At 46.9% G+C, this 26,918-nt stretch overlaps 1 protein-coding gene across 1 annotated transcript in view; it reads left to right on the top strand.

Moving 5' to 3' along the window:
* LOC147014792 (plasminogen-like) overlaps positions 1-17,568 on the top strand; it is a 75,674-nt gene extending 58,106 nt beyond the window's left edge. Inside the window, exons 17-20 of the mRNA XM_085853075.1 lie at positions 10,581-10,687; positions 11,190-11,335; positions 16,439-16,598; positions 17,136-17,568. Coding sequence (XP_085709201.1) covers positions 10,581-10,687; positions 11,190-11,335; positions 16,439-16,598; positions 17,136-17,158 — 436 coding nt within the window. The 3' untranslated portion in view covers positions 17,159-17,568. The remainder of the gene's footprint in view (positions 1-10,580; positions 10,688-11,189; positions 11,336-16,438; positions 16,599-17,135) is intronic.
* Positions 17,569-26,918: the final 9,350 nt, after the last annotated feature.

The following is a 26,918-nucleotide window of genomic DNA, read 5'->3' as shown; positions in this document are numbered from 1 at the left end:
CCGTCGGTCCAAATGTCCCCCTATTACGGCAAACCAACGGCTTTCTAACTCCCAACACACGAAATGTTCAGTCAATGAGGGAATGGACGCAACGAGCAGGTTTACATTTACACAAGGACATTTATTATAATGAAACACGTATGCAATTAAATAAGGCAAAACACGTATGCAATTATACAAGCAACAAAAGCATGACAAAAGAACTACAACCGTCTACTTATTACGTACAGTCATTTACACTTAACAGCAGTTCCTACTTATGAGACGGGCCCACGGACACACGTACGCGCGCGCGCGCACACACACACACACACACACACACACACACACACACACACACACACACGAAACGGTGGCTGAGGGCTCTAATCACGAGCTCCAGCTCGGAGGACAGGTGAGCTGAAACTCAGAGCTTGACTCGAACCTTTCCACCTCGTGTGGTCTTCAACTCGTCCGGACCCAGGCTCCAGCGAGAACGAGCTGGATCCAATCGCCGTGTTCCTGCGAATCCTCCCGTGCTTCTCAACACATGCCGTTGAGACGAGGCGCCGATCCTTCCTGTCGATGCGTCGCTTTCCCGAGGAACCAACTCCAAGAAGAGGCCGACACGTCGCACCAAGCCGGGAAACAAAATGGAGAACGAAAATCTCCACGAACCAAGAGGAAGAGGAAGAAGAGGAAGAAGCCTCCACTCGCAACTCGAGCCAAACAACCGGCTCAAGTTCCTTCCAAAACAAAGCAGCAGCCGAAGCTCACTGAGCCAGCCGAAGCTCACTGAGCCAGCCGAAGCAAAAAGCTTCCGAAGGCCTCAAGCCAAGCAAGCCAAGCAGGACCCGATGGCCTGCTGAACGAGTGCTCTCTCCGAAGAAAAAAGCTTACTCCTCCCATAGGACTCAGCACACGAACTCTGCACACGGGACTCAGAACGGGACTCTTCACGAACTCTGTCACGGGACTCCCACGAACTCAGCCCACGAACTTAGCCCTACCGCGGGACTCCCCCGAACTCTGCCACGGGACTCCCACACGAACAAAGAAAAAGTCTCCTCTTTATCCTTTGCACCCCCTCCCCCACACCCGGCGTGACTCAAGCCCTCGTGATCCACCCCCCGCTCAACCACGGGTGGGAGGGAGTTGTTGACGTCACCGCAGGGTTTTTCTTCCTCTTCGCAGAAGAGGGAGAGGGACGTCTCCATTGTTCGCTCCCTAACTATTAAATCGATCCGCAGCGCATCTAAACGATTTCAAAACATTTAAACAATGGAAGGTGAGCTATCTAGGGAACATGCACTTATCGACATAGCTGACTCAGGGAACCTGTATGTTGTGTGCAATTGAATTGCAAATTCGTAACACTAACCCCTCCCCTTTTTACAGATTCGTCCCGAGTCGTCAAATTTTAGTGTGACCAGCATGTGTAAGTTTTCCCCAAGTACGTTCTACCTTCGGATCCCTGAGTGCGACATTTCTTTATACGTGTCCCAAAAATAAATAACCTAATGCGCTGCGTAACTAACTAAACAAACTCTCACAGACTCATTCGGACAACTTAACTAAAATTGCCGGCGCTAAAACAAACATGCAGGTGGGGTTCCACGTATTTACAATCTTAACTTATCTATTACATTACACTAACCATGGCCCAGGACTTGTGATCTGTGAAAGGGGAAAGGCAAAAGTCATAGCAAAGTCTTTGGTGCAGGGGAATGGATGGAGATGGTCGCAAAACACAAAAAATGGACTGGATGCACAGGCTGCCTGCAGGGCAGTCCTCACAAAACTGGATGGTCCTGGCACACATGGTGATGGATGGACACAGGGGCAAACGCAAACAAGGGCTAGCAGGCATGGGGTCATGGCAGAGGCAGGGAACTAGGCATGGCAAGGTAAGCCCATGCAGATCAGGCAGCTGCAGCACAACAGGCCGGCAGGTGAAGCTGGCCGGCCTCTGGTGTGGTTCCATCAGGTCTGGAGGGAGTGCGGTGGTGCCGGCCGCTCTGAAGGCGAGCTCGGACCTAGCCTACTGTCTCCCCCCACTCTATCGCCTTTTCCTGTCTCTGTCCATACCCACTCCCTTAATTTGATACACAACACAACAAAATTTAGCCCCTCTTTATTTTTATTTCCCTTTTATAATTGTCTCCCTAACCCCCTTTATTGTCTTTGTCCGGCAAGCCTATTATGTCCACTGAGCCTACTCCCAACCCTACGTTCCCTCTCTGGAGGGAAATAGGGAGAGACTAGCGTCCTGTCTCGAGGCCCAACGAAGCCTCAGAATGGCCTCCTCAGAGTTCAGCGATCTACCAAGGTGAGTCCAGCGGCCGACAATGAGCGAAGGGATGGATGGTGCGAAGGGGTACATCTCCTATATACCCTAACATTCATCAACCTGAAACTACCCCAGGGCTTTCCAAAAACGCCTCACACTTTAAAACTATGGGTTCTAAAAACCATGATTCCCGTCGCCTGTGTTGGTGTCCATTATAAATTTGGGCCTTGCCCTGAAATTTTCATACGTGCCCTCGCACAATTTCCTGGCTGGGCAGCGTGGCTCAACTGGCAGGAACTCCCCCTCTGCCGAACTCTAATCATGGCACCCCCAGGCCTGCAGGCTGCCTCCGAGCCAAGCTGCTCCCTATAAATGTGGGGGGTTGCCCTCTCTGGCATTGCCCCCCTCCGATGCCCACGTGACGTGTTGATGACCCGGGTCCCTTTCCGAGGGTCGCCCGTGCCCACGACACTGCCCCCGTGGCATTCTGGCGCTAGGGGTTCCGTTTCCGACAGGTCGCCCGTGCCCACTACTCTATCCCGGCCCCTCTTGGGCCCTTGGCCTACTCTGGCCGACTAGTCCGGTGCCTGGGGTGCCCACTAAACAAATAATCAACTTTCCACAGCCACGCTCCCAGCCGGTCCATGAACTCTTGCACCCCTCCAAACGGGTTTTGTGCCTTCTCTCGACACCAACAACAAAACGGCCTCCTGTTAGTAAATTTGAATAACCCATTAGCTAACATTAAACTGACCCCAGGGTCACTTAGGTGGGAATCACTCCTCCCCCCAACCAGTCATTCGCACCATGCATACCACATTCGCTCCACTCGCACACTTGGGCCCACTGTCCTACACTCATTCCTCACACACTTTCCATTTCGCAACTCACACCAACACTCCACACTGCCATCCTTCTAACTAAATCCCCTGACTAACTCATGCTCCCTCATCATCCCTTAAAACTCATGCACGTTCCATTTACTCTACGTAGCTAAGCTCCGTCTCCACTGCACATTTTCAGTCTGTCAGTGTCTCCAAAAATCCAAAAATTCCATTTCCTAAATCTAAACTAAAATCCCTCTAACTAATCCATTCCACGGGCTCCATGAGGTACAACCCATGTCCCCAGGAAGCCGGTCTCACTAACTCTAACCCATTCTCCTAACTCGTACTTCCTGTGCCCCCAAACAAGGGGGTCTTCCACCCCTTGCCTGGGAATCCTGTTCACCCGAAGCGAGGCTTGCTTTTCTCAACTCTTTTTTTTAATTTCTTAATGCGCACCACCAGCGCGCAGTTCACAGCCGCGCTCTTTTTCCGTGACGTCATGGCAGCTGCTTGCGCCCCGCGAACCTCGTCCCTCTTGGACGGTACCATCCGGCAGGAATTCCCTTCTGCCGGATTCCAAACACACGTGCAGCCATGACGTCACTCTGCACATCTCAAAGCAAGCCCCACGTTTCGAGGGGTTCCCCACGCGAACACATGTGCTCTGCTCGTCGGAGCTTTACAAACACCCTCGCGTGGAGAACCCATCCGGTCCAAATTTCCCAATCCAGCCGAGCTTCTGCCCGTCCGCGGGATTGGCTAGCATCCACCGCTGGCGTTTCCAGACCGGGTTTCACCTGCGCAGCCGCGCACGTGGCGGCCTTGTGCGTAGCACAGCACGGACCCCGCGCTCGCTGCTGTGTAAACCCAGCACGGTTCTTAATTCAGCTACGGCCGCTACTCGGCCCTTGTCCTTCATCTGGTCCCGTCGTCTTTGCCGTTCAACGCACACACTCCTGCGTGCCACGACGCTCACATACTCCACCATGGCACTCGGACATGGGGATGCGGTTGCGTTCTCCCGCATACCGACTGTCATCTCCCTTACACATAGCGACCTCACACACGCTGTCTCTCTCACATACCGTGCTTCATTCACACGTGCCGTTTCCCTCGCACACGTGGTTCCACTCACACATGGCACTTCACTCATACACGGGCTTCCACTCGCAGAGGGGGTTTCACGCACACGTCATTCCTTCCACACGTGGTGCTTCTTCCACACACGGAGTGCTGGGAAGCACGCACCCCGGCACACTCGTGACCACACCACTCACACACGGGGTCTCTTCCACACACGGTGCATGTTTCAACACGCCCGCTGCACTCACACCTTTCACCACACACACCGGGCCAATCACACTGGGGAATCGTGCCACCACAAGGGTTCCCGGGGCCTCCATACCCCCCAAGCTCCTCGTGCACCCGTCAACAGCACTCGCCCCCTCTAACTCACTCGGCACGACCAAACTCACCTGGTCGTGATTCGCTTCAAGGGAGGATAGCGTCTCCCTCCGTTCCCGAAGGAGGCTATCCAGCTGCTCGCACCGGGTCACGAGACAGTCCGCCAGCTCGTCCCCATTAAGCCTCGCTACCTCTGTGTGTGTGTGTGTCCGTCTTTAACCCCGTCCAATTCACCCTCTATCTCCCGTGTCTCTGTACATTTTATTTCTGTTGTCTCTGCGTGTCTATTAGTTTCTGTTTCTTTCTGGCTCTATTCCTTCCCATCTGAGTCGTTCTTCCTCTCTGAGCCCCATTAACTGTTCGTTATCTTTCCAGAGTTTTTCCATCTCTGTGGACTCCAATTTTGCTCTCTCCTCGAGTTGATTAATTTCAAACTCATATTGTTTTTGTTTCCTTTCCCACTGTTCCTCTCGTTCTTCCTTCTCCAATCTCATCATTTCTTTCAATTGGCTTAGTTCTTTTTCCCATTTCGTTCGTTGTTCATTCTCTATCTCCTCGCACTCCAGCCTCGCCTTTTCTTTCAATTGGTCAACCTCAAATTCATGTTCTTTTTGTTTTCTATTCCACTGTTTCTCTCGTTCTTCCTTCTCCAATCTCGTTGTTTCTTTCAATCGACTGATTTCTCCTTCCTGCTTCATTCCTTGCTCCTTCACTTTCTCCTCATACTCCAACCTATTTTTTTCCTTCTGTCGTTCAGTTTCAAATTCATACTGTTTTTGTTTCCTATTCCACTGTCTCTCTTGTTCCTCATTTAATTCTGCAATCTCGTTATTTCCTTCAATTGACTGATTTCTTTCTCCTGTCTCATTCGTTCTTCTTTCATTACTCTTTCCTGCATCTCATTCTGTAATCTGGCCTTCGCTTCCAGCTGTTCGAGCTGTACAGTGTGGTTCCTTAACGTTTCATTCTCTGCTGTCGTTCTTCCTTTCAACGTCCTCAGTTCATTTTGTAATTCTCTCTCTTTGCTTTGGTGTTTCAGTATCTCAGAAGCTTTCTTTTCTAATTCCTTTTTCATCTCCACACCTCTTTTACATTCTTTCTTCCTCATTTCATCCATTCCCTCACCGAATTCCTTGCTAATTTTGACCCAGTTCTCTCCTCTTTTTACCTCCTGTTCCAGGCTTTCTCTTTTACGATTGCCTATTCTTACCTCTTCCTTCAATTGTTCCAATTCTTCTTTTAAGTTCTTTCTATCCTGGGAGTTACTAATTTGCTCCTCTTTTCTTTTCCTCAGTTCGCTCTCCGCACTTCTTTTGCATGCTTGCTCTCTCCTTTCATTCGTTCTCTCACCGTTTTCTTTTAGTTTTCCCAGATATTTCTGTTTTGTGCCCGAAGCCCGCCAATGTACGCCAGCCTCGCCTGCCATGATCACGTGGTTTCAATCGTTGGTTGGGAGCCCCGCCTCGTGTTGTGCCGTTCGCTGTGCAAATTATAGCAGCCCGCTCCGTGCTGCGCTGAGATGCGGCAGCGCCGCTATTTTGCCGGCAAAGTTCGTGCTCAGTATAGGGTGAGCGGCCCCACTGATTACTATTAGTGGTGGGGTGATAATAATAAGAACCGTCTGGGGCCATGGATCCTACATTCAAACACATTCCTAATCCCTCCTGCCCCTGCTCGCCTTGGCTGAACATTTTACGTGCTGGGAATAAAATTTATAACTCTCGTAATTTGGGGACACGGGGGGGGTTTGCTCCGTATACCCCTGATCCGACTCCGTGAATTTTGCTACGGAGGCGGAGGGGGCCGAATCGCACTCTTGACAACCAAATGTTACGGGGCGGGGGTTCGGCCGCCAACCGACCGCTCTGAACGGAGCCGCAATCGAGTCGGCCCAACCGATCGCCCGGAATATAGATTGCCGCCCGGATAACTCCAAGCGACGGGTCCTTGTACAAGAACCGAAATACGCCAATCGGCAGATCACGTGGGGTAGGGTCGATTACCAATCTTCAATGTACCTAAATACCCACGTGATCCAACTACCGGGGTATTCCACCCTCGACGGATCTCGTACGGAACAAACCGCCGAGGCGAGCTTGTCCGTGCGCGATTCCGAGCGGCGTAATCGCCGAGAACCGTCGGTCCAAATGTCCCCCTATTACGGCAAACCAACGGCTTTCTAACTCCCAACACACGAAATGTTCAGTAAATGAGGGAATAGACGCAACGAGCAGGTTTACATTCACACAAGGACATTTATTTTAATGAAACACGTATGCAATTAAATAAGGCAAAACACGGATGCATTATACAAGCAACAAAAGCACGACAAAAGAACTACAACCGTCTACTTATTATGTACAGTCATTTACACTTAACAGCAGTTCCTACTTATTAGACGGGCCCACGGACACACGTACGCACGCACGCACGCACGCACGCACGCACGCACGCACGCACACACACACACACACACACACACACACACACACACACACACACACACACACAAGAAACGGTGGCTGAGGCCTTTAATCACGAGCTCCAGCTCGGAGGACAGGTGAGCTGAAACTCAGAGCCAGACTCAAACCTTTCCACCTCATGTGGTCTTCAACTTGTCCGGACCCGGGATCCAGCGAGAGTGAGCTGGATCCAATTGCCGCGTTCCTTCCCGAGCTCCCGCGAATCCTCCCGCGCTTCTCAACACGTGCCGGTGAGACGAGGCGCTGATCCTTCCTGTCGATGCGTCGCTTCCCCGAGGAACCAACTCCAAGAAGAGGCCGACGGTCGCACCAAGCCAGGAATCAAAATGGAGAACGAAAAGCTCCACGAACCAAGAGGAAGAGGAAGAAGAGGAAGAAGCCTCCACTCGCAGCTCGAGCCAAACAACCGGCTCAAGTTCCTTCCAAAACAAAGCAGCAGCCGAAGCTCACTGAGCCAGCCAAAGCAAAAAGCTTCCGAAGGCCTCAAGCCAAGCAAGCCAAGCAGGACCCGATGGCCTGCTGAACGAGTGCTCTCTCCGAAGCAAAAAGCCTACTCCTCCCACGGGACTCAACACACGAACTCTGCACACGGGACTCAGAACGGGACTCTTCACGAACTCTGCCACGGGACTCCCACGAAATAGAGACAAGGAGTATAATATCGGTTTGCGGTGGTTCCTGGTTCATGAAAAAGGCCGCAAATGGCAACACCACCAAAGTCGGGGAATTGGTACAATAGGGACAAGGGGGATAACGTTATCAGTTTGCGGCAGTTCCTGGTTCAAAGGGGAAAGATTTTAAAGTTTAAAATGTTTTTGACCACAAATGCACAATTACAGTTTCATTAAAAATAAATAAAAAACAAACGACTACACCAGGTACCGTTTCCAATTTATTGAAGAATGCATTTCAAAGTCTCTTAACCATACCATACCACAAAACAAAAAAAATAACAACATAATGTACCGTTTCAAGTTTTTTAAAATTAAACAAACACAGCACACGTAACTTTGCAAAATGATGATGATGATGATGATGAAGATGAGGATGAAGATGCGCCATTCAGGAACGTGGGGTGGCCAGGAGAGTTGTCAAACAGCAGGAGTACCTTGAACGAAAGGTTCTTTCCTACCAGGTATGTCTCAACCTGAGGAACGAAACAGGTATGGATCCAGTCCATAAAAAGCTCAGACGTCACCCACGCCTTCCTGTTCGCCCTCCAGTACATGGGCAGTGCTTGCTTGTTTTTGTTCTTCAGCACACATGGGTTCAGGGAACTGTAGAGCATCATGGGCTTTCCCATGAAGTCCCCCTTCGGCGTTTGTGCAGAGGAGAAGGGATACCTGGTCCTTTGTGGCCTTGAAGCCGGCTGCTTTGCTCTCGTGCTCTGAGATGAACGTTTTAGTCGGCATCTTTTTCCAAAACAAGCTGGTCTCATCGGTGTTATAGACCTGCTCTGGTAGGTACCCCTTCTCCTCTGAAGCTCGTGAGTTCTGCAGGTAATGCCTTGGCTGCGTCGTGGTCGGCAGAAGCATGCTCCCCTACGAGGTTGATGCATGCATTGTGGGTAACTGTGGGATGGGTGATTAGTCTGCGCATCGTTTGTGGGGGATTTTTTTATGGGTGATGCCGCATTCGGCAGCTGATAATAGATGTGGTGAGCGATGTCATTGCGTAATTGGTCCGTATGTAGCTAGCTGATAATTGCACGAATAGATATGCTGAATGTTTCCATTCTTTAACTCAGAGGACATGATGTCTATCCTATGTGTCGGCAGATTATGCTGAGCGTTTTTAAAATGGAACAGCTCAGATGGTGCTGTTTGTCGCAAGGTGGTGATTTACACAAAGATGTGCTGAATGTTTCCATTGTGTAATGTCCATTTGTGGCGACCTGATAATTACTGGATACATCAATAGCTCGTACATGGCAAGTTGGAGGTGACAAAAAAACTGGTTGGTGGGAATCAAAACCGGGTTATTTATTAGACGTGATCGGAAGTGATACTACATGTGGAATCCTGGAAGATGGTGACTGACTTTTGGTGAGAGAAAGCTCATGAAGTCACACAGCCTCGAGAGATAAACTCGTGACTCGAGGGAGACATTTCGTATTGGCTGCAGGTCGCTCCAGGGGTGTGTGTGTTCCATTACCAATCAGCTTGTAGAGCACTTACCAAGTGGCTTAAGCAATCAAGAAAGCACCCCAACGAAATGCTGGCTGCTTACTGCTGAAACGAAATGCTGAAACGAACTAAAGAGACCCGGGTGTGTTCCATTATCAATAAGCTTGCTATCGCTAGCCATGCCAGTCATTCCTTATCAACAGTGTCAAATGGTGGAAGGCTTGCTTGAGTGCTTTGGTGAGTGCTCTTCAAGAAACTTTGTAACTAAACCCATTCCAGGTCTATCAGTCTGTGTGTCAATCCTTGTGAGTGGAATGGAAGCGAAACATTGTGTTTTTAAAATGGATCGAACTTTCCATCCAATACGGGTTTTAACGATACTGAAATGGGTCTGTGGGTTTTCACAAACAAACGGGTCAAACCCATGAAATCCAGGTCACTTGTCATCTATGATAGATGCTGTTAGTGTTTTCATTCTGGAAGTAACTCCCAGGGGACAGCATCGTGGAGAATGACGTGTTACACTGGAAAGACGTCCCACGAAACTGTTTATTCCGTGAAGCTACAATGCACGTTTTGTGGAAGAGGGCTTCCTTGTGGAGGTCAGCAGGTCATGTTTGCGGCTCGTGGAAGATATGTTTTTTGCTGACATACAGTATTGTACTGCAGGTACATCCAGCTGCTTTATGCGTGGCTTATGGAAGATATGTTTTAGAACTGTTACGTTCATGGCTCATGAAGAAAAGAAAAAAAAACCACCACAAAACTCACGAATATGCGGGGCAATTTCTCACAAAATGTAGGAGCATGTCGCAAATTATCAACTGCGGATAGGGGGAACCCGCCAATGTTGGAACCGTGAATGTCAGGGTCTGGGTACACACACTTTATCGCGGCCTTTGGTAGCCTCAAAACAGACATCAAGGCCAACGTGCGGAAGCTTAAAACCTTGCACAGATTCTGAAGTACCCACACCCAAAACTTGGGGTCTCTAGGCGCTGCGGTTTGGCCGTGAAAGAATAACGTACAAATGCACAAACAAACAAACATTTGAAAATATGTATTTAGACAATGTGTACCTGAGGATAAAGGTGAGGGGGTGATATTTTTACCCTCATTTGTCCCATACGTTCTTCTTTATTTCCACCTTGTAGTATTTACTCTTGTGATCTCATTTTTCTCAATTTGTTTTTTCTCTTTTTACCCTTCTCCTTCCATCCTTTGTGTAAGTTCAGCAAGGTGAATTCAGTATTCCAACACACATATCAAAAATAAAAAAAGAGATCGAATTAAAAAATTCTTTTAAAATAATTAATGTCACTTTGTGGTCGGATTAATAAACTCTGTTTTCGATGTCTATTCATGAGAATGAATGTCGTGCAGAACATATCTCATTTGGTGTAACGGGACCTCACCATATTATGTTTCTAACTCTCTCATACTATACATATTTCCCACCACACCTTGGCAGTCCAGTTCTTTTTACCTCGGATGTTTCCATGGTGTGCCTGCCGGAACCACAGGAGATACTCTCAAAGGATACCATGTGCTACGTCACTGGGTGGGGGAAGACTTTGGGTATGCTTGTTGCCTGGAAATTTCAAAATATTCCTGTCCTGACTCCTGGATCCACTTCCCATCCCACCCTACTATCTTCACCACAAAAATAAATCCACCAATTACAATAACTAAAAAATTATACGCCTCATCTACAATAACATACATATATGGTCATGCATTAATTATCCTATTTAATCTATCGGAAGAGTTTTAGCCAGGGTGTTGGGATGAACTCTAAGTTGCGTGTATTATGGGATCTTTAACATCCACAACTTAAAAGCAAATGGGACAGCCAACTTCACGTTGGCAATTGAAGCACAGTGTTCTCCAGAGCAGCAGCTTTTAGTCAGATTATACTCCACAGGAAAACAAACCCAGGTCCAGACAGCTCAAGAGTAAACTGCAAGCACAGTAACAAGGGGAGGAAACACAGTAACCTGCAAGTAAGAGGGTTGCTTTAGGTGGATGATGTTGGATCCTTATGTGAAGGGTTAACCTTCCTCACTTTTCTTTGTGTCAGGCACGGGCCGTGAGGACGTTCTGAGGCAGGTGAAGGTCCCCATCATCCCCCGTACAGAGTGCAATAAGCCCACCATGATGGCAGGACGCGTACCACACTTCCAGTTTTGTGCTGGATACCCAGAAGGTGGTCATGATTCTTGCCAGGTATGGGCTGACTTTATGGGTATATTACTCTGACCCACAGTCAAAGGATTAAAAAAAAAACTAATTAGAATAACTTAAAACTTCTACACTGCGATGTGAAAGTCTTGGACATGTTCAGGAGTTACAAGATATGGATGCTATGATGCTATGAGTTACAAGATATGATGCTATCAACTATTTACTCAAAGCCTCCATTCCATGATTATAACAACATTGATTGTTTTTAATATAACTTATATTGGGTGAGAAGAAACCAGGCTTGTCATTTAGCAAACTTTCATTCATATTGATAAGAATCTTTAAAAACTTGTACAAAACTCAAGGTAAACTCCACATGATAAGCTAATATGAAGTGTTGCAGCTAATCTGTCACATTTACGAACCAAATCTAATTGATGACCCATTGTCAGATGATCCTCTCTCCACATCCATAAAGTTAAAAGCCCACACTTTGTGCAAAAGAATACAGATCTATCAAGATTAACTGTTAGCTTAAAACAAAATAGTGAAATCAAAAGAAGATGCATACCCTAGAATTGTGTTTCTGCATAAAGAAGGAAAAATATTGTTGTGTTCAGCTGGTTAACACCAGCCTGGACGGATATCCGTTTTACTCCGAGGCGAACAGGCAAAATTTTTGGTGGTTTTGATGCGCACAGGATAGAAAGCAGCGAAGGCGCTTACCAGAACGGAAGCACATGGGTTTATTCTTGAACCCACAACAAATAGATGAACACAAGGAAATTCAACAATTATGGTTTAATGAAAATAAATCAGAGTGAAAATGAAAGGTGAGGTAAAACTAAATCCTACTTTGAGACGTCTCCACTCAGTCACAAAAATAAACAAGGGGAAAGATAAAAAATAAAAGAACCCCCCCCCCCCCTTTATGCTCGTGAACTCGTTCTCCGTGGCCACGTACATGAGATAATTTGTGTGGGTGGTCCTCAATGCCAAGAGCCCACAAACCACTGTTAAAGTTCCTTCTCATGATGGAAATTGGCAACACTGCTCCCTCTCAGTACCAGGTCCACACATACCAAATGGCACTGCCTTCCTCCTCAATCATACAACAACCGAGGCTGTCGAGTTAGAACTGAGAGACACGCTCTTCCCCTTGTCTCCCTTCCTCCAAAAGCGCACAAACTTCATGATCCAGCCGAACAGACAATGGTTAGCGTCTTGTTCCAGCACGTGAGAAAATTCACATCAGCACGAACAAGAGTCGTGCAGCTTTCTTCTCCGTGCCAAAGAACCAGAGAGAGAGAGAGAGAGAGAGAGAGAGAGAGAGAGAGAGAGAGAGAGAGAGAGAGAGAGAGAGAGAGAGAGAGAGAGAGAGAGAGAGAGACCCTTCTGCTCCAACCTCCGTCTCTTACTCCAACCTGCTCTGACGTAATCCAGGCCAATCTCGAACGTTGGGGGCATGGCTCGCCGGTTACGATTCCTGGGAGACGGGGTTTTGCATGCTCGGAAACGTTAGGGAGCTGTCGGCAGCTGGGTCGGTTGTTGTAAAAATGTGGTTCTTTTTTATGGCAGCCCCGTGAATGCAAAAATGTAGGAAAAGGTCACAGAGGGAAATGACATACTGGAAGAACTAGCCTTAGACACTACCTAGTGATCACACTTCCCCCCCCCCCTCCCCCGGTGTGGTGACACATAAATAATCTTAAGCTCAGTTTTCCCTACTTAAATTACATTGAGATGTCTCCGACCCGTCCACGGACCATGCTATACTATACAATACTATCTTCACTTATGGGATTCCTCCATTTACCCCCACAAATGTAATAATATTTAGCGAAATAGCTCGCATCACTCAATTTTCAAGGTGTGGTATCCGAAGAACAATCAATAAGTACAGAGAAACATAATCTGTAATGAATAAACCCAGGACTGGACCTCCCAAAAGACATCTAACAAAGATGATTGATACTTGAAGATAATATCCTTGATGAATAGAGAGAAGATTAGCGTTGAATTAATATCAGAACTGACAGAAGGTTCAGGTGTCATTCATTCATCCATCAACAATATGAAAGTCACTTTTGAAATCAGGACAGAAAGAATGTGTTGCAGTAAGAAAACCTCCGTTAAAAAGAGGAACACGACTAAAAGACAGAAATATGCAAAATAATACAGAAAGTGGACCAAGGAACAATGGTCAAAGGTACCTTGAACAGATAAGTCAAAGTTTCAGTGATTTGGATTTAATTGAAGACAGTATATGAGACGTCGAAAAACTAAAGCTTGTGAAGAGCCTTGCGTGAAACCAACAATTAAGCATCGAGGAGGTTCAATTGAAGTTTGGGGGTACATATCCTCAAGTGGTGTTGGTATATTGTTGAAAATTAATGGTATATTTACTGCAACAAGGTACTAACAAATTTTAATCCACCATGGTATCTCCAGTGGTGCAAGACCTATTGGTCCAAACTTCATCTTACTGTAAGATAATGATCCAAAACGCTCAGCTGGAATAAATAAAACTTATTTACAAAAGAAAAAGGAAGCTGAAATCCTTCAATGTGTAGAATGGCCCCCTCAGCCCAGATCTCAATATAATTGAAGCCGTTTGAGACTATTTGGACAAAGAAAAAGTAAATAAAGGGTAGACATACATACATAAAGGGTGGTCGTTGGAGGATGATCCAGAACTGCAGGGTCTACCGGAGTGCTCAGTTCCTCAATACTGACCACAGGCTTGTTGTAGCAACTCTAAAGCTGCACCTTAAATCCTGGAGAATGGTACCATCGCAGCCTAGGCTGAATGTTGGCAAGCTCAGGGATGTGAGAGTAGCTGAGGAGTTTGCGAACAGGCTGAGTGGACACTTGGGGGGTCTGGGTGCTTTGGGGGGTCCTGAAGAGTTGTGGAGTGCCTTCAAGACCACCGTCCTTGATGTTGCCGGTGGATGTCTTGGAGCTCACCGCAGGGCAAAGAAGAATTTTGTCTCTCAAGGGACACTGGATACCATTGACCAGAGTCGCAGGGCCAGGCTGAATGGCAGAGCTGAGCTGTTCAGGGAGCTGAGGCGTAAAACTGTACCTGCACTGAGGGTGGACAAGGAGGCCTATGTGCGAGGAATCTGTGAGGGGGTAGAGCATCACCTGTGGACAGGTGATTCTCGTCCCGCTTACAGGGGAATTCGCGCATTGCGTTCATCCAAGCCCATTCCTCGGAGCACTGCAGTTCGAGCGGAGAGTGGTAGGCTCTTGACAGAGGAGTCTGAAGTGAAGGCCCGCTGGGCCGGTTACTTTGAACGGTTGTACTAGGCTGATCCCCCAGCTGTCGAGTTGGATGTCAAGGGTGTTACAATCCCTGTTGCTGACCCTCAAATCAACTGTGGTCCACTTTCGCTTGTGGAAACACGGGCTGCGGTGAACCAGTTGAAACGGGGCAAAGCTCCAGGGATCTGTGGCATCCATGCTGAACTTCTCAAGGCTGGTGGAAATGCTGCACTCGTGTCGTTGCATGCAGTTTTGTGCTCTGCCTGGAACACAGGCATCATCCCAACTGACTGGAAGAGGGGCCTTGTTGTCCCTCTCTGGAAAGGGAAGGGTGATCGCCAAGACTGCAACAACTACCAAGGGGTGACGCTGCTCTCAGTGCCGGGCAAGGTCTTTGCTCGGATAATTCTTGATAGGGTTCGCCACCATCTGCTTGAGCACCAGCGTCCAGAGCAGTCAGGCTTTACACCAAAGAGGTCAACGATTGACCGTATCCTTGCCCTTCGTGTCCTCACCGAACGCAGATGAGAGCTTCGGCAGGGGCTGCTTGCAGCCTATGTTGATCTCTGTAAAGCGTTCGATTCACTGAAATGGGATGTCCTCTGGAGGATTCTTGGTCTTCGTGGGGTGCCACCAAAACTGATCGATCTGATGTCTGAACTCTACTCTGGTACTGAGAGTGCTGTGAAGTGTGGTGGTACCATCTCTGACTTATTTCCAGTTGTTACTGGAGTTCGTCAGGGGTGTGTACTGGCCCCCACACTTTTCAGCACTTGTATGGACTGGATTTTAGGGAGGATGTCGTAGAGATCTAGCTGCGGTGCATCGTTTGGGAATGTCAAGATCTCGGACCTTGATTTTGCAGATGATGCAGTCATCTTTGCGGAGACTTTAGACATCCTTTTGGGGGCACTCGAGGTGCTAAATGAGGAGTCGGAGCTGCTGGGATTATGGGTTTCTTGGGTCAAAACTAAGATCCAGGCTTTCGGTGACATCTTGGATGCTGCTGTCCTGTCTGTGTCTGTTTGTGGTGAGGATGTTGAGGTCGTGGAGAGACTCACTTACCTTGGTAGTGATATTCATGTCTCTGCTGGCTGCGAGTCAGAGGTCAATAAACGTCTGGGTCGGGCCTGGGGAGTCATGGATTCACTGGATCATGGGGTGTGGCGCTGCCGGTACCTGTGCGGGAGGGCGAAAGTCCGAGTCTTCAGGTCCTTGGTACTTCCAGTATTGCTCTATGGATGCGAGACTTGGACTCTGACCAAGGATCTGAGACGGAGACTTAATTCTTTTGGTACCAGGTCTCTTCGGAGAATCCTTGGCTATCGCTGGTCGGATTTTGTGTCCAACGAGCGGTTGCTGAGAGAAACTCGGATGAGATTTGTTACCTGCATAGTCTGTGAGCGTCAGTTGCGGCTGTATGGACATGTGGCTCGTTTTCCTGACGCTGATCCTGCTCACCAGATTCTCTCAGCGAGGGAGTCTCATGAGTGGAGGAGGCCAGTGGGCCGACCACATGCCTCGTGGTTGCAGCAAGTTGACCATCATCTCAAGGAGATGGGGATGGGCCTGGCATCTGCCTGGGGGATGGCCAGACGGAGGCCCCTGGAGTACCGGCGGAAAGTGGACGCAGCGACGCGCTGTTCTGGCACATGCTCCCATACCTGACCTGATACTCTCTATTAGTTTATATCAAGGTATATTGTGTTTAAATTTAGTTATTTGAATAAAATTTATTTTTCATTAAGGTGTATTTGCATTGAACACAAGGATTTATTTTGCTTTTGCATCAGAGTAGAAAAATGCAAATGTCTAACACTTTTGTACAACAGTGTATAATATGGGCCTTCATCTTCACTGCTCTTCGACCCCTCTCAGGGAGACAGTGGGGGACCACTTGTGTGTGAAACTAACGGGAAGTTTGTGCTGCATGGTATTACCTCATGGGGCATCGGCTGCGGAGAGCCTGGTCGACCTGGGGTCTACTCGCAGGTTTCAGCCTTCATGCCTTGGATTCAAAGAACAATGCAGGGTTTGGGTAAGTCACCACTCAACTGCTTACACGACCACTACTAACACCACGATGAATACTACTCAGAGTACTGCTTACAGTAATGTCACAAACACTCAAATAAGAACTATTTCCCTGTGCAAGTCTCATTAAAGGGATTATAAAACATTAACTCCTTATAACATTAATTGTTTTTTGTCCTATAGATGATCGAGACTGGCATCGTTAGAAAGGGAAACTCAAAAGTTTTACAATCACGAAATTTTGTTTAAAATGTTTTTAATTGATACAACAGAATTGTTCTTGATATTTTTTATGCACACCGTTTGTTCTTCACTTAACCGAGACATTTTCATCAATCAATCATCCTGGAAGAAAAACAGAAGAATATCAGAATATTTTTAGTTGCCCTTTCTGACAATGCCAGTCTCATTAATTGGAGAACTAAAAACAAAGTTAAGCATTTAAAACTATCTAACATTATGTGCAACACACCCACTCTCCAAATCCTCTCACCGCAAGTAAAAACGAAGCAATGTTCCTGTGGCGTGCGGATCTTTGCAGGACCCGAACAAAACACTGGATAAAGACACAGAAGAAAATATTGAAGAAGAGGAGGAAGAGTTTTATAAAAACCGTTGGCCATTTGTAATTCTCATACCTTTGTAAACTCTTCCCATTAAACACTTGCAAGTCGTAATTTAGTTTAGGGACCATCTATATATTACATGCTCAACAAGAAAAAGAGCAATCAGATTGCAGACCCTCGCCAGGACTTTTGTGTGGTGTATTTTGTGTGGCGTTTGTGTACTGGTGTGTTCTGTAATTAATAAGAGATAATAATTAGAATTTCCACTTTATAACTGTTGGCAGTGATGACCATGTACCAAGATGCCCCGCTTTGATCGAACGTCTGATCCTTACCCATGATGTTTTTTAAAAATAATTATTCAATTGAATTTACAATGGGATTAAAATAAATGAAATTCAAATCAAATGGAAGACCGAATAGGTACAGTCCTGCATTGGAGTAATCAGAAGGAACTTAAACGAGCAAAAAGCATAGATTAAATCATCAGGAAGAACCTGAATAGGATTCACATTTCAGCTGCTACTCCTCAACCCTTAAACCCATCCAGGCACAACCAAGTGAGCCTGAGATCATAATTGTGAAGTTTCATGTCGATTAAGTGGTTCCAGAGAAAACATTTAATATTTTTCTTCAATCCAATATGGCTGCCAAACTCGGTGACCTATCAATTATTCCTTAACAAACTTGAACACCCAAGGCTTGGGGAATATTTGCGTGAAGTTTCCCCTCTGTCCAGCTGTTCTGGAGAAGATTTTTTTTATAGGTTTTAGGGTAAATTCAATCTAGCTTCCAAGCCATGTGACAATTGATGTCATATGTATGAACCTTTTGTTCCTCATGGTTTGGCAGTCATATATGTAAAGTTTTGCCTAGATTTGTTCAGCCACTTCAGAGATTTCTGGAGGTTTTATTTTATTTTTTTTTGCTTCTGAATTACGTGAGCGATGACGTCATCAAAAATTTTTTCTGTGGAACATTCTATCCCAAAATGACCCTCAAAAATTTTCTTACTGATCAAATGTAGCGTTCTACGTGTGAAATGATGATGTCATAACGTAGGCACCTATGACTTCATTTTTTTTTAATCACACTTATTCCCCATGAGGAGTACTTGCCCTGTGCCAAGTTTCAATTTCTTCCTTGGTGCTGTTTCAGAGATACAGAGGTCCAAAGTTTTTCTGTTTTTCGAACATGGCTGCCACATCACGTGACCTATGACGTCATAATAATCAAAACATTCTCCATGAGTAGTCGCTCCTATGACGAAAATTTAGTTTCAATCCAACAAGCAGTTGCGGAGAAAAACACTAAAGTTCTTTGCGGACAAACAGACAGACAAATGAAAAATCACTCATCGAGTGACAATTTGGCAAAACCGCACAAAGTAGAATGGCACACGGTAGAGCACATACCTCTTCCAGGTGGAACAGTTCTCGTTTTGTATCCCACTGATGGGCGGGATCTGAACCAAAATCTAATCCACTTGTTCTTGTCATTTAACCAACTCATCCACCTTGTTTTGTCACAACTCGTCAACAACTTTTTGAGATATAGTGATATGTGTGTATATTTATATACATATATATTTATATACAGTACCAGTCAAAAGTATGGACACACCGACTCATTCAAGGGTTTTTCTTTATTTTTACTATTTTCTCCATTGTAGAATAATAGTGAAGACATCAAAACTATGAAATAACACATATGGAATTATGTAGTAACCAAAAACGTGTTAAACAAATCAAAATATATTTTACATTTTTGATTTTTAAAAGTAGCCACCCTTTGCCTTGATGACAGCTTTGCACACTCTGGGCATTCTCTCAATCAGCTTCATGAGGTCGTCACCTGGAATGCTTTTCCAACAGTCTTGAAGGAGTTCCCACATATACTGAGCACTTGTTGGCTGCCTTTCCTTCACTCTGCGGTCCAACTCATCCCAAACCATCAACACGGCAGTTGGAACCAAAAATCTCAAATTTAGACTCATCAGACAAATGGACAGATTTCCACTGGTCTAATATCCATTGCTCGTGTTTCTTTTCCCAAGCAAGTCTCTTCTTCTTAATTGTCTCCTTCAGTAGTGGTTTCTTTGCAGCAATTCGACCATGAAGGCCTGATTCATGCAGTCTCCTCTGAACAGTTGATGTTGAGATGTGTCGGTTACTTTAACTCTGTGAAGCATTTACTTGGGCTGCAATTTGAGGTGCAGTTAATTGGCGTTTTCTGAGGTTGGTAACTCTAATATCCTCTGCAGTAGAGGTAACTGGGTCTTCCTTTCCTGTGGCGGTCCTCATTAGAGCCAGTTTCATCAAAGTGCTTGATGGTTTTTGCGAATGCACTTGAAGAAATATTCAAAGTTCATAAAATTTTCTGGATTGACTGACATTCATGTCTAAAAGTAATGATGGATTGTCGTTTCTCTTTGCTTCGTTGAGTTGTTCTTGGCATAATATGGACTACGACAGTTCAGACAAAGTCATGGTCTTTTACCAAATGGGGCTATTTACTGTATACCAACCCTACCTTGTCACAACACAACTGATTGTCTCAAATGCATTAAGAAGGCAAGAAATTCCACAAATTAACTTTGAACAAGGCACACCTGTTAATGGAAAAGCATTCCAGGTGACAACCTCATGAAGCTAGTTGAGAGAATGCCAAGAGTGGGCAAAGCTTTCATGAAGGCAAAGCGTGGCGACTTTGAAGAATCTAAAATAGAAAACATATTTTGATTTGTTTAACACTTTTTTTGGTTATGACATAATTCCATGTTATTTCATAGTTTTGATGTCTTCACTAATATTCTAAAATGTAGAAAATCGTAAAAATAAAGAAAAACCCTTGAATGAGTAGGTGTGTCCAAACTTTTGACTGGTACTATATATATATATATATATATATATATATATATATATATATATATATATATATATATATATATATATATATATATATATATATATATATATATATATATATATATATATATATATATATATATATATATATATATATATATATTGTTACGGCTGTGGAAATTCGCATTACACCATAAAGGACCCTCAGGTGAGATATCTTCATAGGTACATGTGTAGTTAACCCAAACCCGTTGTATAGAGGGATTTTATGTGATTCATCCGGGCTGCGATGCTTTGAGTTAGCCATTTTTCTGTTCTATCTTTTATTTCAAACACACAACATTTCAACAACCACGCCATCCCCATCACAGCGCCAACCACACTGCAACCACGCCACCTCCACAATCTACGCTACCACATCTTCGCCACTACGTCCGCTTCCGAACGGCAAACAAAGGCGCAAAGGAGGGAACTGTGAGGATGCGCAGGTTTCCCCGCCTGTTTCTCCCGTCTGACTTCCCCGCGCTTTGGAGTGGAGGAGAGGCGATGCAGGTCAAAGGTCAGAGGTCATGTAAAGGAGGGACCTCTTTTTGGGGGAATAATTCTCTGGCCCCGAGCCAAAAACTGACTCCCCCGGCCCCCGGACGGAGCGGGGTGGAGGGAAAGCGTGAGGGAACGCCCTTTTCGGGAACCCTCTCAAAGGAAGGTGGAGCCGAGAACGGGGCGGGGCGAAGGGCGGAGCCCCGCGCTATAAAAGACGGACACGGGCGGGCGCGCTGGCGCTTCTTCTTCCTCTTCGTCCTGGAGCTGGTCTCTTCCTCTTCCTCTTGGAGCGCTTCCTCTTCAGCCTCTTCCTCTTGAGCCGCTTCCTCTTCAGCCTCTTCCTCTGTAGCGCTTCCTCTTCCGCCTCTTCCTCTTCATCTTGGCTGGTGGTCTGGTTGGTCTTCGGTTGGTTTTTATGGGGAGTCTGGTTTTCGAGGGAAGAGGTCCTGCGCCCGCGCCTTGGCGAGCGGCCCTGTCACGAAGGCACGGACGGGAGACGCGGCAGCGCCCGTTGCGAGGTGGACCTGTGCGTTCGGACGGGGAGTGCCGGAGAGGGTTCGCCGGCCGCGAGAGAGGTCGGGGCCAGGCACGACCACGCTGACGGTCGCGGGAGAGGGACTCACCAGCCATAAAAGGGAAGTCGCGACTTCTTTCTTTCTTTTCTTTGGGGTTTTTGTGTGAATGTCCGTGGGTGGCGCCAGTCTGGCTCAAGTAGTATTGTTTTAAGTGTTGCCGTGTGTACGCGTATTCGGTTGTAGCTCTGCATCATTTCTTTTGTTTTAATTGCTATATGTGCATTTTTCATTACTGTATGACTGTAAATACGTGCCTTCCGTGCTTGTCTGTGTGTGCGTGTGAATAAAAATGCTTGCTTATTGAACTGTTCCTGCTCTGCTTCGTCTCTTTTCCTTTTTTATTGACCCTCCATCTTGCATCACGGAAAGGGGTTCGTAGTGGGTGCAACATCCCGGTAATTAATCGGAACCGTCAAGGCCGACGATAACACCGCTCGGTTATCACTGTAGCACGGAACGGACCGCTAAAGCGGTTCGTGTCCAGAGTCGGCCTGTGGCGTGGTACGATCGCCCGGTCGACCATCCGTGCAGGTACTTCGGTAGATCGAATTTGGAGAGCGACCCTATCCTGCGCGGGTGGGCAATTGGCACGGTCGTGGTGGGGTTAAACCCCCACCCGTGACTAGCTCCCGGCGTTGTTCCGAGAGGGTCATGACAGAATTGTCCATCCGGTGGGCGACGTGCCGCGATTCGAGTTACGTGGCCGTCCGCACGACGGCGGGCGCGAATTCGCAACAATATATATGTGTATATATATATATATCTGTATATATATATATATATATATATATATATATATATATATATATATATATATATATATACATATACATTTATATATATATATATATATATATATATATATATATATATATATACATATACATATATATATATATATATATATATATATATATATATATATACATATATATATATATATATATATATATATATATACATATATATATATATATATATATATATATATATATACATATATATATATATATATATATATATATATATATATATATATATATATATATATATATATATATATAGTTGCGAATTCGCGCCCGCCGGCGTGCGATCGGTCGTGTAACTCGAATCGCAACCGCGTCGCCCACCGGAGGGACAATTCACTCGTTTCCCTCCTGGGACTACCACAAAAAACCAGTCATGGGTGGGGGTTTAACCCCACCACCACCCAGTCCGCAGTCTACCCGCGCGAAATAGGGTGAATCGCCGAATGTCGATATACCTAAGTACCCGCGCGGGTAATCTGCTGAGGGATGGGACCACGCCACAGGCCGACTCCGGACACGAACCGCTTAAGCGGTTCGTTCCGTATTACAGGGATAACCGAGCGGAGTTATCGTCAGCCTTGACGGTTCCGATTAATTACCGGGTGTTTTAAACCCACTACCAATCCCTTACGTGATGCAAGATGGGGATTCAATTAAAGTAAAAGACGAAGCAAAACGGGGGAACAATTGAACAAGCACATTTAATACGCGACACACGGAAGCAAGTATTTACAGTCAGCAACAGTTTTCATACACGTATACAATCAAAGCAAAGAAACAAAAGCAAGGACACAATGCAGAGCTACAACCGAATATAATTTACACGAGCACAGGAACACTTAAACGATTCTACTTGACCAGACTGGCGCTACACACACACGTTTACACAAAACCCCAAAGAAAGGGAAGTCGCGACTTCCCTGAGCACGTCGAGTCCTTGGCGACCGTAACTCCGAGTCCCTCCGGCGTGGTCCGCGAGCTCGTGCCGCATGTCGCTCGTGTGGTCCGCTCGACAGCTCAGACGAACGAACAGAACCTCCGACCAGGGACGATCACTGCAACTATCCACAATTCCCTTTCAGGGACAAGGAAACAGGAAAAGGAACGACGTTCTCGTCGACCTTCATGTCCACGCCTTTTGTCGATCACTTGCACAAACCAAGAGCCTTCAGCCTCCAACTGGGACAAGGGAACAACCAACCAACAACGACTCTTCACGGCCACCCTTTTGTAGGGGCCGGCTCCGCCCCGTTGCTCCGCCCCATTTCTGTCTCCACCTCCCTTCGAGACGCTTCCAGAAAGCTCTCGAAGGGGGCGTGCCCCCAACTCCGACCGCCTCACGCCGTGCATCCACCAATCGGGAGCGAGCTGCCGCACCCCTCCCCTTCACACCAAGCGTGGTGGGGGGATTCAGGCGGAAGCATCAGGCGGGAAAACCCCACAAGCGTTGTTGGTTTTTGTTCTTGCACGCGCCCGCACGGTGCTCGTTGAATGGCAATTGGCGAAGATGTGGTAGCGTAGTTGTGGAAGGTGGCGTCGTGTAGTGAATGGCGTGATCGTTGAGATGGTGGTTGTGGCGATGTTCGTTGTTGTTCTTGCACCAAATTAACAATAGCCAAAGAAAAACGGCAAACTGAAGCGTCGCAGCCCGAATGGTTCACATATACTCCCTCTATACAACGGGTTTGGGCTAACTACACATTAACTTACCGATATATCTCACCTGAGGACTCTTAATGGTGTAATGCAAACTTCCACAACCGTAACAATATATATATATATAAAGATATATATATATATATATATATATATATATATATATATATATATATATATATATATATATATATAAAGATATACATATATATATATATATATATATATATATATATATATATATATATATATATATATATATATATATACACACTAGTACTAATGCCCGACGTTGCTCGGGCTAGCAATAAAGCCTGGCGTTGCCTGGGCTTTCTTGCAAATTTCTTGAATAGCTGTTAGCGGTTAGCGGTTAGGGGTTAGCGGTTAGGGTTAGCGGTTAGGGTTGCAGTTAGGGTTGGGGTTAGCGGTTAGGGTTAGCGGTTATGGTTAGGGTTAGCTGTTAGGGTTAGGGTTAGGGTTAGGGTTAGATGTTAGGGTTAGGGTTAGCTGTTAGGGTTAGGGTTAGTGTTAGGGTAGCTAACCCTAACCCTAACCCTAACACTAACCCAAACCCTAACCCTAACAGCTTGGCGTAGCGGAGGTAAACAGTGCCCGGGGCAAAGTGGAAATTTGCGTCCCCCGTAGGCCTTAAACTTGAGTGGATTTGAATGGAAAATCCCATAAGGGATATCGATTTATCGATTTTTTCGAATATCGGAAGTGTTATGGAAAAAATTTATAGCCAATGACCTAAGTTGGACCAAAAGCCATAATCGTACCGAATTTGAATGGAATCCGTTGGAGTTTGTGAAAATGCATCAAAACGAATTTTGAGGGGCCTCTTAAGGAAGACAATAATATCATTAGTATATGTGCCAAATCTTGTTTCATTTCATGCAGTAACAAAAATCTGGTGTGGTTCCATCAGGTCTGGAGGGAGTGCGGTGGTGCCGGCCGCTCTGAAGGCGGGCTCGGACCTCGCCTACTGTCTCCCCCCACTCTATCGCCTTTGCCTGTCTCTGTCCATACCCACTCCCTTAATTTGCCACACAACACCACAAAATTTTTCCCCTCTTTATTTTTATTTCCCTTTTATAATTGTCTCCCTAACCCCCTTTATGGTCTTTGTCCGGCTAGCCTATCATGTCCACCTAGCCTACTCCCAACCCCTACGTTTCCTCTCTGGAGGGAAATAGGGAGAGACTAGCGTCCTGTGTCGAGGCCCAACGAATCCTCAGAATGGCCTCCTCAGAGTTCAGCGATCTACCAAGGTGAGTCCAGCGGCCTACAACGAGCGAAGGGATGGATGGTGCGAAGGGGTACATCTCTTATCTACCCTAACATTCATTAATCTGAAACTACCCCGGGGCTTTCCAAAAACGCCTCACACGTTAAAACTATCGGTTCTAAAAACCATGATTCCCGTCGCCTGTGTTGGTGTCCATTATAAATTTGGGCCTTGCCCTCAAATTTTAATACGTGCCCTCGCACAATTTCCTGGCTGGGCAGCGTGGCTCAACTGGCAGGAACTGCCCCTCTGCCGAACTCTAATCATGGCACCCCCAGGCCCATAGGCTGCCTCCGAGCCTAGCTGCTCCCTATAAATGTGGGGGGTTGCCCTCTCTGGCATTGCCCCCCTCCGAAGCCCACGTGGCGTGTTGATGCCCCGGGTCCCTTTCCGAGGGTCGCCTGTGCCCACTCCACTGCCCCCATGGCATTCTGGCGCTAGGGGTCCCGTTTACGACGGGTCACCCATGCCCACTACTCTATCCCGGCCCCTCTTGGGCCCTTGGCCTACTCTGGCCGACTAGTCCGGTGCCTGGGGTGCCCACTAAACAAATACTCAACTTTCCACAGCCACGCTCCCAGCCGGTCCATCAACTTGCACCTGTCGAAACGGGTTTCGTGCCTTCTCTCGACACCAACAACAAAACGACCTCCTGTTAGTAAATTTGAATAACCCACTAGCTAACATTAAACTGACCCCGGGGTCACTTGGTTGGGAATCACTCCTCCCCCTAACCAGTCATTCGCACCATGCATACCACATTCGCTCCACTCGCACACTTGGTCCCACTGTCCTTCACTCATTCCTCACACACTTTCCATTTCACAACTCACACCAACACTCCACACTGCCATCCTTCGAACTAAATCCCCTGACGAACTCGTGCTCCCTCATCATCCCTTAAAACTCATGCACGTTCCATTTACTATACGTAGCTAAGCTCCATCTCCACGACACATTTCCAGTCTGTCCGTGTCTCCAAAAATCCAAAAATTCCATTTCCTAAATCTCAACTAAAATCCCTCTAACTAATCCATTCCACGGGCTCCATGAGGTACAACCCATGTCCCCATGAAGCCGGTCTCACTAAGTCTAACCCATCCTCCTAACTCGTACTTCCTGTGCCCCCAACAAGAGGGTCTTCCACCCCTTGCCTGGGAATCCTGTTCACCCGAAGCGAGGCTTTTTCACCTTGCTTTTCTCAACTCTTTTTTTTTTTCATAATGCGCACCACCAGCACGGCAGTTCACAGCCGCGCTCTTTTTCCGTGACGTCATGGCAGCTACTTGCGCCCCGCGCACCTCGTCCCTCTTGGACGGTACCGTCCGGCAGGAATTCCCTTCTGCCGGATTCCAAACACACGTGCAGCCATGACGTCACTCTGCGCATCTCAAAGCAAGCCCCGCGTTTCGAGGGGTTCGCGAACACATGTGCTCTGCTCGTCGGAGCTTTACAAACACCCTCGCGTGGAGAACCCATCCGGTCAAAATTCTGTATCCAGCCTCGCTTCTGTCCGTCCGTGGGATCGGCTAACATCCACCGCAGGCATTTCCGGACCGGGTTTCACTCCTGCAGGCACGCACATGGCAGCCTTGTGCGTAGCACAGCACGGACCCTGCGCTCGCTGCTGTGCAAACCCGGAACGGTGCTCAAAACAGCTACGGCCGCTACCCGGCCCTTGTCCTTCATCTGGTCCCGTCGTCGTCGCCGTTCAACGCACACACTCCTGCGTGCCACGACGCTCACACACTCCACCATGGCACTCGGAAACGGGGATGCGGTTGCGTCCTCCCGCATACCGACTGTCATCTCCCTCACGTACAGCGACCTCACACACGCTGTCTCTCTCACACATCGCCTTTCACTCACACACACCATACTACTCACACAATGCATGCTTTCCAGCACGCATTTCGCCACACTCGTAACCACACACACCGGGACGACCACGCTGGGGATTTGCGTCACCACAAGGGTTCCCGGGGCCTTCATACGCCCCAAGCTTCGTGTGCACCTGTCA

This window comes from Eptatretus burgeri, chromosome 13, assembly GCF_056783735.1.
Source record: "Eptatretus burgeri isolate ZD-2024b chromosome 13, Ebu_testis_v1, whole genome shotgun sequence".
NCBI classification, from domain to species: Eukaryota; Metazoa; Chordata; class Myxini; order Myxiniformes; family Myxinidae; genus Eptatretus; species Eptatretus burgeri.
This window is presented reverse-complemented; position numbering and strand designations above follow the sequence as displayed.